Source organism: Microcebus murinus, chromosome 15, assembly GCF_040939455.1.
Source record: "Microcebus murinus isolate Inina chromosome 15, M.murinus_Inina_mat1.0, whole genome shotgun sequence".
Lineage (NCBI taxonomy): Eukaryota > Metazoa > Chordata > Mammalia > Primates > Cheirogaleidae > Microcebus > Microcebus murinus.
The window spans coordinates 38,863,792-38,878,459 of record NC_134118.1 but is presented as its reverse complement, the minus strand read 5'-3'; the positions used below and the strand labels follow the sequence as shown (position 1 = coordinate 38,878,459).

The 14,668-nt window shown below is 37.3% G+C and overlaps 1 protein-coding gene across 10 annotated transcripts in view; it reads left to right on the top strand.

Moving 5' to 3' along the window:
- The window catches only part of DCLK2 (doublecortin like kinase 2), a 157,997-nt gene that overhangs the window by 20,547 nt on the left and 122,782 nt on the right, over positions 1-14,668 (top strand). For all 10 annotated transcript variants that reach the window (XR_002221232.2, XM_012783733.3, XM_012783732.3 and 7 more), the window contains exon 2: positions 5,260-5,594. Coding sequence is in view for 9 of the 10 variants with exons in the window: in XM_012783733.3 (XP_012639187.2) it covers positions 5,260-5,594 (335 nt within the window). In the remaining variant the exon portion in view is untranslated. The remainder of the gene's footprint in view (positions 1-5,259; positions 5,595-14,668) is intronic.

The window sequence follows — 14,668 nt, the reverse complement described above, 5'->3', positions numbered from 1 at the left end:
AACCTCAAACTCCTGGGCTCAAGCAATCCTGCTGCCTCAGCCTCCCGAGTAGCTGGGACTACAGGCATGCGCCACCATGCCCGGCTAATTTTTATATATATGTATTAGTTGGCCAATTAATTTCTTTCTATTTATAGTAGAGACGGGGTCTCGCTCTTGCTCAGGCTGGTTTCGAACTCCTGACCTTGAGCAATCCGCCCGCCTCAGCCTCCCAAAGTGCTAGGATTACAGGCGTGAGCCACCGCGCCCGGCTTAATTTTTTCTATATATATTAGTTGGCCAATTAATTTGTTTCTATTTATAGTAGAGACGGGGTCTCGCTCTTGCTCAGGCTGGTTTTGAACTGACCTTGAGCAATCCGCCCGCCTTGGCCTCCCAGAGTGCTAGGATTACAGACGTGAGCCACAGCGCCTGGCCTCATTTTCATTTCTGTACAATGGTTTGTTATGTGACCATATGATAATCTATGTATCCATTCTCCTGTTGGACATGTGGTTTTATTCTCATCTTTGGTTATTCAGCACTCCTTCTATGAACATACATGTGTGTATATATATTAACATATATATAGTGCCTGTGTGCATGAGTTTTTCCAGCAAGTTTTCCTGGAGTGATTTCTGTCTGGGCCATGGCATGTCTGTGCTGTTAACTTAGTACTTGGTAATGCCAACCTGTTTTTCCTAAGTGACAGGACTGACTTAAGATCCTTAAAGTGTATGAACACAAGTGTTCTTCTTGTTTGCTAGGGTGCTTAATCTTGGTGGGTCAGTGAAAAAGAGGCATGGGAGGAGGAAGGTTATTTTAGACATACAAGAAGGAATGAGAATAAGTGGAAGGGGATTGCAAATGCACTGACATGACACTAATTTAGGAACCTGTGGGAAAGTGGTGGGAGATGAGGCTGGAAGTGAGATATGTGAGGAGTTTGGCTTTTATTCTAAGGGCAGTGAAGAGGCACAAGATATCAAATCTACATTTTAAAAAGCTTGCTGTGACAGCTATGTATGTGGAAGATGAGGGGGTGAAGGCCAGATACAGGGAGTTTTGAATACTCTAAATCCCTAGAGAAATGAGGGAAGGCAGAGTAGAAGGAATTGGTTTCCAGAGGTGTTTAGACCAAAATCAACAGTTTTTTGCCAATTCTGTCAAATCGGGGAAAAGTGACAGAGAAGCGGGAGTATTGGTTTTGCTTAGGTGACTGTATAGGTGATGATCTCATTCAATAAGTTGGGAATTCAGGAAGGAGGAGAGTTTGAGGTCAGGGTGGCAAAGATGGAGAGGGAAAGTAGTTTTAGACAGGTAGTGTGTGAGATATCCATAGATTATCTGGATAGACAGATAACTACCTCACACTTCTATTCATCCTCTTTCTATATAGAAAGCAAATCCCTCTTTGTAGATAGTATTCATGTGATCAGAATTTACCAGATGATTTCTCTGCAATCTCTTATGGTCAAAGAACTGGAAAGAGAGAAAGCAGGGGAGGAAGAATGAATATGTGTATTAATATGTGTATCTCACTTCCCCTCAGTCAGAGACCACCAGGAACATATATCTAGTTGAACAAGTTGGGTGTTTTACTCATTGCATTGAGGAAGTACACACACTATATATATATATATATATATATATATAGGATATATATATATATATATATATATATATAGGATACCATGAGGTGTCTTCATAAGAGGGTGTTAGAATCTATCATAGGACCTTGGGCTTTTGTTGGGTGATTTTTTTTTTTTTTTCCAGGATGATCTAAGGAAGCAGAGGCTGACTCTGTACTGGGTGGTATCAGAATGCAGGGCAATTCCATGATTGGATATCTCTAATATCTTATAGGGAGGACAGACTAGATGGAGGGAAAAGTTGTTATTGGTAAAGAAATAGCAATCATTTAGGGCAAGAGGGGGATTTGGTATCATGGGTTGCACAGTGACCTTGTTTTCATGTCACTTTATCATAACAAAGTCTGAGTGACTTTGTTGGATATAGTCTTTGAGATTGTGTCCAACAGGAGAACCAAATGGCCTGAGTACCAGGCCAGCTTGTGATAACGTTGAGGTCTAGCTGTGTAAGTCATATCAGTTCTGGATTTCAGGGACTGCTTTATTTTTCATATATTTACATATAAAAATACATACATGATACTCATATCCTAATTTAAGTCTGGTTTTCAATTGAGATCTTGTTTTGGTGAATGCAGTTTTATCATGTATTTGCAAGAGTTAAAATACATCATCATAAAAAACTTTTTTTATGAGTATATTAATACTCATTACTTCAGGATGTACTTTTTTTTTTAGCCATGTCAGTAGCATAAAATGTACTGCCATTTGGAAAACTCGTTGTATTTCTGGAGAATGAGAAAACAGAAGATTCTTGCATTGATCCAGGTGGAATGTGGGTGGTGAAGGCAGAGAGGAGAATTTTTAGAACTACTTAGAAGACAGAGTAGACAGAACTTGATGCCAGAGTGTAGTAGGTAGGGAACCCAGAGAGTGAAGGATGACACCTAGCAGGTAGTTGGAGCAGTGATGGAGAGAGGCACAGGTTGGCAGGGGAGTAACAAATCTTAAGCAGGAACCCGTACAGTAGTAAGAACCTGGGTGGGGGGAGGCTGATTGCTTCTAATCAATCTTGTAGGTGGCTAATATCTAACAGAATAAGTTATTGATTAATATCAAGAGCTGTAACTGCCTAGGGAACCAACCTCTTAAATTTTTTTTGTCAGCATATTCTCTCCTTACAGGCAAATCTATGTAAGAGATGAAATGACGATTAGAAGATTGTTTGATTTGGGTGGGGACATAACAAGGGAAGCTAGCGTGGGTAGCTTCCCTTCCAAAGGTGGCTAGCGTGGTGGCTGTGGTCATCAAAATATGTATGACATCTATACTTTAGAGACTTATCTGCCTAGTATTCAGAAACACAGGTCTGACTCCTAAGCCATGTCCTAAACCTGTGTGCTAAAACGTTGAGTGCCAAGGCTACCAAAGTGTGTTTCATACCATGTCAGCACTTAGCATGAGAGCTGGCACATACTAGGTACTCAGTGCATATTGTAAGGAGTCTAGGCTAAAAGGGCCATGGGTGCAGGGAGAGGCGTGAGGCTATGGCACTCTTTGTGTCTGCTGTGTGTGTAGAGAAGGGGGTGAGGCTCTATCTTGTAGGCATTTGCCAACCTGGTTCAAAACATTACAAATTTATTGTAGAACTGGTCTATAAGTTTATAATAGAAGTATTATGAAGGGAGGAAAGGAGAGAAGGAAAGAATTAAAATTTATCTGTAATTGCACATAAGCAAATTAATGAACTTCCTTTACCTATTTTCATCCTGACATTCTGAACTCATGTAAGGAAACAAAGTGCAGACAATTTTATTTTATTTTATTTTTTGAGACAGCGTCTCACTCTTGTTGCCCCCTCTAGAGTGCCATGGCATCAGCCTAGCTCATAGCAACTTCAAACTCCTGGGCTCAAGCGATCCTCCTGCCTCAGCCTCCTGAGTAGCTGGGACTACAGGCATGCGCCACCATGCCCAGCTAATTTTTCCTATTAGTTGGCTAATTAGTTTCTTTCTATTTATAGTAGAGACGGGATCTCATTCTTGCTCAGGCTGGTTTTGAACTCCTGACCTCGAGCAATCCTCCTGCCTTGGCCTCCCAGAGTGCTAGGATTACAGGCGTGAGCCACCATGCCCAGCCATTAAATATAATATTGATATTAATAGGTTTTCTTTAGGAATTCTCTTTCACTATTTTGGTTATTTTTACTTTAAGCATTTATAAAAGTTAAGGTTCATGTAATAATTATTATATTCAGTTATGCTGAATAATGTGAAATAATAATAGATTCTTTTTGAGATACAAGATATCTTAGAGAAAAATATTTTGAGTATAACCCTCTTATCTTGTATGTCAAAAAGTCAAGAGTAAAAGAACTGGGTGATTTGAGTTTCCTGAAAGAAAAATTACGATATCTCAACATATAAATTTGAAAACTTGGGAAATTAAAATTAGTAAACATTGAATTAATGAACCAGTTGGCAAATAATATAGCTTTTATGTTGTACTTAATACAAATTAAGCAGAAGGCTTCATGAGTAATGAACACATCATTTTAACTACTTAATATCCTCTCCTATTTAAGTAGATATGAAGAAGGTTGTCTGTTGGAACTTATTGGTTATTTTAAGCTTACATTCTTTAAGGAAAAAATGCCTCAAGTAAGGTGTTTCCCTAAATTGAGAAAAAAAATGGTTGAGATGTGTTTCTTTGGGCTGCCAAAACTCTTCTTTCATTTTTGTGGTGCTTTGTTAATTGACTAAATGATCCTGTAAGTAAGTGTAGTTTGTAGTCAGCTATGTGAAGATACATAGATTATTCTTTGATTAGGATTGAAATCTATAATTGGGAGAAAGAAAATATTTTTTTGTTTATATGAACATATTTTGTGATATAATTATTTCTACTGTTAATAGGATGGGATGATTTTTCTTTTTTCTTACTAAATCAGTTAACAGACTTTTGGAACTAGGAGGTTCTTTAGAATTCAGCTGGTTCAGCCACTTCATTTTTATTATTATTATTATTATTATTTTTTTGAGACAGAGTCTCACTTTGTTGCCAAGGCTAGAGTACCATGGTGTCAGCCTAGCTCACAGCAACCTCAAACTCCTGGGCTCAAGCATTCCTCCTGCCTCAGCCTCCTGAGTAGCTGGGACTACAGGCATGTGCCACCATGCCTGGCTAATTTTTTTTCTATATATATGTTAGTTTGCCAATTAATTTCTTTCTATTTATAGTAGAGACAGGATCTCACTCTTGCTCAGGCTGGTTTCAAACTCCTGACCTCGAGCAATCCTCCCGCCTCGGCCTCCCAGAGTGCTAGGATTACAGGCGTGAGCCACCGAGCCTGGCCAGCTACTTCACTTTAAAGCTAACGATACTGAGGACCAAAGTGTGGATAAATGAATTCTCCAAGGTGACACATTTGGTCAAAATAAAGCCCAGCTCTCACTCTGATTTCTGGGTTCGGTTCTTTTCACCCTATAACCTGTTATTTCAAAACCAATCTAGATGCTATTTGAAAGAAAGGGAGGTGGGAGAATGCCAAAGGAAAAGGGTGTTCGTCCCCTTTCAGTGAACCTGTTAAGGTCAGTTCACTGAATGGATCTCCAGCATCTGTTCTTCAGACAAGATGCTTCTGTGGTGGGGATAATCATGCTTAATAATATTAATTCTTGCTTTCTAGGTGAGAGTTACGTGTGCGCATCCAACGAACCGTATCGTAAAGTCGATTACACCAAAAATGTTAATCCGAACTGGTCCGTAAACATCAAGGGTGGGACAACCCGCGCCCTGGCTGCCGCCTCCTCTGTGAAAAGTGAAGTCAAAGAAAGTAAAGATTTCATCAAACCCAAATTAGTGACTGTGATTCGAAGTGGAGTGAAGCCTAGAAAAGCCGTGCGGATCCTCCTGAATAAAAAGACTGCTCATTCCTTTGAGCAGGTCTTAACAGATATCACCGAAGCCATTAAACTAGACTCAGGAGTAGTCAAGAGGCTCTGCACCCTGGACGGCAAGCAGGTAGGATGCTTCTGACCCTCAGCTCTTCATCTTTCTTTTAAACTCCTTGTATTATGGTGGTTACGTAATTGAACAATAGAAATTTAGTAGTCTGCTAGAAATTAATTCTAGTAGACCTACTCGAGAAGTGTGTGTGTGTGTGTGTGTGTGTGTGTGTGTGTGTGTGTTAGCCTTCATTGTGAAAAATGGTTTACATTTCTCCAAGTGTCTCAAAAGTGAGTATGGAGAAGTCCATCATACTTCTTTTGGTCCTTGGAAGGGGAAAATGTAAATTTCTGAGGGAAAAGTGTAAGTTAAGGAGGCATCCTGCATTAAGTGGGATGTTGTCTATTAAAGAATAGCTGTTGATTAATAAGGTCATGGGCTTGGGTATCACAGGAGTCAAAATTTAAAGGTCTTTAACATTTTTAGAAAAGCCTATTCTCCATAATTATATATAATATGGAAAACACGTTTCAAAAGAAAGTACTTTTACAGGAATGTTCATATAAGTTTCATGGGGAACAATGGAAATAGCATTTCTGAAAAATGAATACCAATTGCACAGGAAAATACAAGTCAGATTATGATAACAATACATTAGGAATTTAATGGACTAAAAAATTGGGCATACTGCAAGAACACATGAATAGCAGTTACGTAAATATTGAATTTTGCCACAGACTATCGTTTCTAAAAAGAAAGGTGGGTTCTGAAATATATTTCCCCCCAATTTTCATAACATTAAATAGTTTATATTTACATTGTATTAAAATTTATAGTTTCCAACATTAAATTTGTTCCTTCATTCCATTTTGTTTCTTCCCTCTAACATTGTGAAGTGTATGGCTCAGGAGTACTAAGAATGAATACTGCAAAACACGGGAGTGGTATCTTCTGGAAAAACACAATCAAAGTAGTTTTTAATGTTATATATAAGACCAGATCTAGTTAGTATTTTCTGAAATATTAACAAAATTTAAAAAATAAGTAAGACTCCATCTCTACAAAAAAAAAAAAAAAATTTAGCTGGGCTTGGTGATACGTGCCTATAGTCCCAGCTACTCAGGAGGTTGAGGCAGGAGAATTGCTTGAGCCCAGGAGTTTTTTTTTTTTTTTTTTGAGACAGAGTCTCACTTTGTTGCCTAGGCTAGAGTGAGTGCCATAGCATCAGCCTAGCTCACAGTAACCTCAAACTCCTGGGCTCAAGCAATCCTGCTGCCTCAGCCTCCCGAGTAGCTGGGACTACAGGCATGTGCCACCATGCCTGCTAATTTTTTCTTTATATATTAGTTGGCCAATTAATTTATTTCTGTTTATAGTAGAGACAGGGTCTCGCTCTTGCTCAGGTTGGTTTCGAACTCCTGACCTTGAGCCATCCGCCCGCCTCAGCCTCCCAGAGTGCTAGGATTACAGGCGTGAGCCACCGCGCCCAGCTGAGCCCAGGAGTTTGAGGTTGCAGTTTGAGCTATGATGACACCACTGCACTGTAGCCCTGGCAACAGAGTGAGACTTTGTCTCAAGGGGAAACAAAAGGAAAAAATTCTGAAGATTCCATTAGATTGTGGTGAGATTAGAATGATTTTTCCAATTAAATTAATGATTACAAGATATATAGATAGTACTTTATAGCAGCTTGCCCCTAAATAGGTTCACAGTATAAAAATAGACACTTTGTGCAATTTAGTTGATGACACAGTACAATACAAAACACCTTAAGATTCACTCTGCAAATAAGTGAAAATAGGCCCCATGAAAAGAAAAAGGAGATTCGATAAATCAAATAGCTGATTATCATGGGCACAAAGAATACGAGTATAAAGACCAATATTTAAAATACCTAACCAAAGGAAAAATGAAAATCTAAACACATCAATTTAGAAAAAAATGGGATATAAAGATTAAATGCAGGGCCGGGCTTGGTGGCTCATGCCTGTAATCCTAGCCCTCTGGGAGGCCGAGGCGGGCGGATTGCTCGAGGTCAGGAGTTCAAAACCAGCCTGAGCAAGACTAAGACCCTGTCTCTACTATAAATAGAAAGAAGCTAATTGGCCAACTAATATATATATATAGAAAAAATTAGCTGGGCATGGTGGCGCATGCCTGTATTCCCAGCTACTCGGGAGGCTGAGGCAGTAGGATTGCTTGAGTCCAGGAGTTTGAGGTTGCTGTGAGCTAGGCTGACGCCACGGCACTCAGTCTAGCCTGGGCAACAAAGTGAGACTGTCTCAAAAAAAAAAAAAAAAGGATTAAATGTAAGTGAGATTTTAAAAATTAGAACTCAAACTTGGAAATCTCCAGATGTGAATGATACTCAGGGAAAATATAAGCAACATAAAGAAGGTGAACATCTAATTGAAGTGGTAACCATTGGAATTTTAATACTTATCCAAAAAATTATCTTCAAAAGGATTCCAGGCTAGAAATGTAAAAATGTTAACTAAAGCACAAGCAACTCAAAATAGACATATTCAGGATCATACAGTGTGATGAGTAGGACTTATGACAGTAATTAAGGGATGGCTTATTATTAAGACACCTTTTTATAATTGAGATCTATATGATAATAGCATAATACATGTTTGTAACCTTGAAAAGATGTTGTCAGGCATTTGATCAAATATAAAATTCATATTCAGTTAAAGATTTAGTGATAAAAATTGAGGGTGACTTAATACACTAAAATTTTTCTATCTGAAACCAAAAGCCAATGTATTGATAAACAAATGTGAATACTAGAAGTATTTCTGTGACAGTAAGGTCCAGGATAAGCTTGCCTGATAGGTTCAGTATTCAACACTTACACATCCTTGCTGATTTTTTATTTATAGTTTAATGCAGTTTCAGTAAGAATCTAAATGAGATTTTTTTTTTAGGGAGGGGCTTATGGGGAACCTGATAAAGTGATTTTAAAAGTTAACCTGGTATAATAGGCAGGGGAATTTTACAAATAATGATTAATGGGCTCTCATGCTACGAGATATTAAATCATCATTCTCATATCACACCAAAAATAAATTCCAGGTGTTCAAAAAATATAGACGTCAAGATGAAACAAGAGTTAAAGAAAATGCGTCAATAGTAATGTCAAAATGGGAAAGGATTTTTTAATTTTTATTTTTGTTTCAAAGACCCTATTTCCAAATGGGAAAGGATTTTCTGAGCATGAAAGTGAAGAAATCAGAAAGGGAAATGTTGATTGGTTAGACAGTATAAAAATAAAAAATTTTCTGGATATCAAATGGGTATATGCCTTTATATTGAGTTGTAATTTTATATGAAAGAGACAAATACTACAATGGGTAAATAGATAAAAGTTTTAACAATTTGAAAAGGTAGAATTAGAAATAGTAAACATTAAAAAAAAATCTCACTAATAAAAATGTGAATTAAAGCAGTGAGATATTTTAATATTTAAAATTGATAAGCTTTTAAAAAATAGCCACTGTTTTTGAATATGCAATGAATTGGCATGTTCAAATGGCAATGGAAGTTTAAAATTCATAAGCTTTAGGGAAAACAGTTAATATGCATAACTATACAGATGTTCTTGCTATTTAAACTAGTAAATTAAGTTTTGGAATTTATCCTGAATAACCTGAGATGCAAATATAATTACTCTTGAGAATGTTCATTGCAACATAAAAGCAAAAGATTGGAAACAGTTTCAGATCTCTAAAGTAGAAAACAGTTAAATGATATTACCATGGAATTCATCTGTACTAGCCATTAAAAATTACATTTGGGGGAATAAAGACATGAGAAAATGTTAAATGGAAAAAGCAAGAAGCAGATTCTGTGTATTGTGTTTTCAATTCTGTGTTAAAGAAAACCAGATGAAGAATTTTTTAAAAAGTTATTCAAAAGGAAACAAGATTATATTTGCCATCAGAAATTGAATATCTGCTGTTCTGATTTTCACTACTTCTTCCCCAAGTCTGCTCAAAAGCAAAAACTTAAGCACTGAGAAAGAACAGACTGATCTCAGTCAGATTTTAGAAATTCATACACATTATGAATAATCCTTAAAATTTTGGTATGTGGCTATAAAATGTTACAAGTATCACTTTTGTCACTGTTTATGCCTTATGAACTTAAACATTATTTTCAATGTGTAAAGAGGACATTTATAAACTTTCAAATAAGATATTTCTTTGGAAAAATTACAAATTTAATTTTTGAAAGACATAACTTTGGATATTGCATTTTCAGAGTACCAGGTAGCCTTAAAAGCTATAGTTTCCTTGCTGCTGAGTTAAATGTACTATAAAATAGGTGGACTTGGTATTCTTCAAAACTTTGTTTTTGGTACATATAATTATAAAGAGAACATTATATCTTTGAAATAGAATTGCCTTATGTTTAAGATTAATGCAAACCTTTAAATGCATAGTGTTTATTTTTTTATATTAAAAAATGCTCTCTGGGTTTGCATACTCGATCTTAGCTGAAAGGCCAAGAAGTGATTGATTCTATAGGTATGTAAAACTATTCTCTGAAAATTCTCAAGGAAGGGACAGTTTTCCTTAGGTGAAGAGAAAGTAATGAGAAAGAAACTAAAATCTGTTAATGCCTTGTCCCTGCACAAAAATTTAGACTATCTGCCTTAAATTTTATGTTCTTTTTATGTTTACTTCCTACCTAGATTTGTTGTTTTCTTTTTTTTTGCTTTTTTTTTATTTCGGCATATTATGGGGGTATAGATTTTAAGGTTTCAATAAATGCCCTTTTCCCCCTCCCCCCACAAGTCTGAGTTTCCAGCATGACCATCCCTCAGATGGTGCACATGTCACTCATGTATGTATATACCCTCCCCCCTCCCCTGTTGTTTTCATTTTAAATTTATCTTCATCACAAGGATAGAAGTTAAGTAACTTTTAGGAAATATACCACAAGCAGTCACTGACCCTATCTTGACACCTATGTGAGAGTTTTAAGGGGCCTGTTTATCTTTTATGGGCTTGCAAACTTTCTTGATTGGAGAAGATGGTGTGTCATGTGCCTATAGCATTTCTGTTGCTAAAAGGGTCCCTTTAATCCTTTCTTCAGAATGGATGGTCACGTCTTCCTACTAGTATTGATTCCATTTCAAGGTCTGACTTGGTTAGTACAAGAACTCACGTATTTTAATATCTATAAAATCACATTTTTGGATTTTATCCATGTTAACTTTTAGGTTTTCTTTAGTGTAGAGCAGTGATTCTCAACCAGGGGTGGTTTTGCTCCTAGGGAACATAGGGTATTAGAGTCATTTTTTGATTGTCACAACTGAGGTTGGGGATTCTACTGGCATCTACTGGGAAGAGGCTAGGGCTGCTGCTAACCATCCCACAATGCACAGGACAACCATGACATAATTCTTTGTTGTCCAAAATGTTAAAAAATGCTGAGATTCGGAAATCCTGATGTAGCGAAAGTGAAATGATTCAGAAGGAAATGCTACTTGTTTGAATATCAACTTTGTTATTAGGCCACATGCTTTGAGAACAGATGGATGTCTTTGTAGCCTGTCCACTTGTTATCTAATTGATGCAGGTGTGTTAGAATGTCATGGTTTATGGTCTTTGTTGTCTTGGATTTCAATCTGCTTGTTTTCATTTTGTGAGGCAGGCATATGATTGGGAAGTACAGCTTCACAGGGGATTAAAGAAAGGCATCCCAAATGGTTTTTCTATGTATTTAAAGTGAAGTGTGAGGAATCATGATTTAATTTTGTGAGTTTTCAGGTACTATATTTGATACTTAAAAATGTCATTGTTACTGATTTTTTTAAAAAAATATACAACCTATGTGTTTATAGATAGGATGACCAGAAAAAATGATCTATAAAGACAAGACATGATTATTCTCCTCTTAATTTTCTTTTAACTTGCATTTAATTTGGGTTAAATGCTTCACTTAAAGGTATTTCTTTAAAAAACAAAAACCTTCTTGAACTTCTAAGTTAAAAGGATTGTGTAGGAAAACAAGGTTTGCTTTTTTAATTTTTTTAAAAAGTGACTTATAATAAACTTCAGTGGGGAGAGTTCTTTGAAAATGTCTTTATGCTGTTAAGGGACTGAAAAGTCCAAATATAGCTTTTGTCCACATGTGTAAAAAAAAAAAAAAAATTCTAGCTTTTAGCTTTCCCAGAAACAGCAGAATTTTAACATAAAAGAAACACATTTTGTGGAATTTTGGAACAAGTTGATCCTTGTCATGGGCAGAGGCAAAACAGATTCAGAAATTACTTGCAGTTGATGTTTTAGGGGTAAAACACTTCCAGACTTTCGGCTCACTGCCAACCTTAGGACGGCCCACTGCCAACCTCAGGATGCTCACGTGCAGAGGGTCCTCTTTGGGGAACATGGCAGCCCCTTGGAGTGCCTCCATCTAGTCAGCCATCTTAGAGTTTATGAAAGTTTACATGTTTTTAAAAAGTTTATTTCATGGGTACCATAACATAAATAGTATGTGTACCTTTTCTGGAATCACATTTTCTAGTGAAAGTTCATTTCTTTGTAATGGCCTCACCATACTTGATAGACAGCAATTTCTTCTCAAAAATTGCTACATAAAAATTGATAGATATTCATAAATATTTTCTACAGTTCATTTAATTTTGATATAATTTTTCCTTGAAGTAATTGAGGACAGAATTTGGTTTTAATTCTCTCATTGTTCCCAATGTTGCATTTCCTCTTGTGGATGGTGGAAATCCAGACACACCTGTGTTTTGTCCTGCTGGACACATTCACACCTCCAAAGTGTCGGTAGCCCTGATCTGCCTGAAGTAACGAAAAATGTATCCCAACTAGGATTCAGCAGACTGAGCAACTAGTAAGATTTTTCAGTGTAGCAGAAAGTGTAGAAAGGGAGAGAGAATATTTTGCTCTTTGATTCCTAATCTAAGGAGATTTACCTTGGATTTTACAAAGTGAGGGTAGGGCTTAATCTTTGTTTTTAGTAAACCCCTCTTTTCAAAGAGGGATCTGAAAAGTGGGAAGGAAGAAGGAAATATTTAGATGGCCCTGTTCTTCTTTTTTTTTAAGTGAAGTTTGTGTTTTGCCATGCTGATGTTCACTGTCAAGCAGTCTCCCTGACCCTAAACAGTATTTTCTCCCTTTTATTGGGAAGCTAGAGAAAAACACTAAAATCTCGTCAGTAGTTACTGCGGTTGCAAATTAGAAGAGATGTTTGGGAGGAACAATTTTAGCTCCAAACAAATTAAAGTGTAGGGGAGATAAAAATGACATCACTGTAAACTCTTTTGCTTCCTTAATTATTCCTTTGATATCTAAAGGGAGTAACGCACCTGGCGTAAAGATTGTGTTAAAATTAGTTTATTAAATGGAAACTTACATGCTATCAAATTTTTATAAATGTATTATTTTTTGATTATAGTAATGGTTATTGCAGTATACATTTTGTTACATATATTTTACAATGTGTAGAATAATAGCCAAGAGCTTAATTAGCTTATAGATAGCAACTAATAGTTCACTATGCCAGGCAGTATGTTAGTATTCTTTGCTGATCCTCACAACAATCTTGAGAGTTAGGTACTGCAATTCCCATTTTAGAGTGGAGAAATTGGAACAAAGAGAAATAAATCAAGTAGCTTATTTAGAATCTCACAGCAGGTGGTAGAGCTGGGATTCATCCCCAGGAAGTGTGATCTTAGACCAGGCATCCTCAAACTATGGCCCGTGGGCCACATGCCGCCAACCTGGGACATAGGACATTTATCCGGCCCGCTGGGTGTTCTTGCCTCAATTGCCTGTCCTGCTTAACAGCCGACTTATCCCGGGCACACAGTGCGCACTCTCCAACTGTCTGAGGGACAGTGAACTGGCCCCCTGTTCAAAAAATTTGAGGACCCCTGTCTTAGACCCTGCATTCTACCTGGTTGTGCAGTAAGCACCCCCCCCCCCCTTGCTCTGGGAAAGGCTTCAGTGATAATGATGAGGGTCAGGACAAATAGCAAGTTAATCAGTTGATTTAAAAAAAATTTTTTTTTTCAAAAATTCCAAAGTGTTGATTTCACCTGGTAGTTACCAGGTGGAAATCAGTGTTGTGTTGTAAAATTATACCCTGAGTAGGATCTGAAAAATTTTAAAATAGGTTAAAGGGTCATTATGTGCTAGACAAAAAGATGACTCTTAGAATTATTTTATATATTGATTTTTAAAATTAAGGAATATGACACTGTAGAAAGTTTAGAAAATATAGAAAAAATACATAATCCTTCCATTTTAACACTATATTTTAATAAAATATTCCTATACATATATTCATATACAGTATACATGTTTTTGTTTCTTTTAAAAGAGAACTACCCAAGTAAATATATTTGCACTGAAAAAATTCAAACAATTCAGAAATAGAGTGAAAGTCTCTTTTCACACCTGCCCTTCTTCCCCAGCCCCACTCTCCTCCTTCTTCTTTTTTTTTTTTTTTTGAGACAGGGTCTCGCTTTGTTGCCCAGGCTAGAGTGAGTGCCGTGGCGTCAGCCTAGCTCACAGCAACCTCAAACTCCTGGGCTCAAGCGATCCTACTGCCTCAGCCTCCCGAGTAGCTGGAACTATAGGCATGCGCCACTATGCCTGGCTAATTTTTTTTCTATATATATTGGTTGGCCAATTAATTTTTTTCTATTTATAGTAGAGATGGGGTCTCGCTCTTGCTCAGGCTGGTTTGGAACTCCTGACCTCGAGCAATCCGCCTGCTTTGGCCTCGCAGAGTGCTAGGATTACAGGTGTGAGCCACTTTGTTGCTCAGGCTAGAGTAAGTGCCCTGGCATCAGCCTAGCTCACAGCAACCTCAGTCTCCTGGGCTCAAGTGATCCTACTGCCTCAGCCTCCCGAGTAGCTGGGACTACAGGCATGTGCCACTATGCCTGGCTAATTTTTTGTATATATATTTTTAGTTGGTCAGTTAATTTCTTTATATTTTTAGTAGAGACGGAGTCTTGCTCAGGCTGGTTTTGAAATCCTGACCTCAAGCAATCCGCCCGCCTCGGCCTCCCAGAGTGCTAGGATTACAGGCGTGAGCCATCACGCCGGGCCTCTCCACTGAAGTCTTGAACCCTTCAAAAAGTCATCCATGAGGGTTGG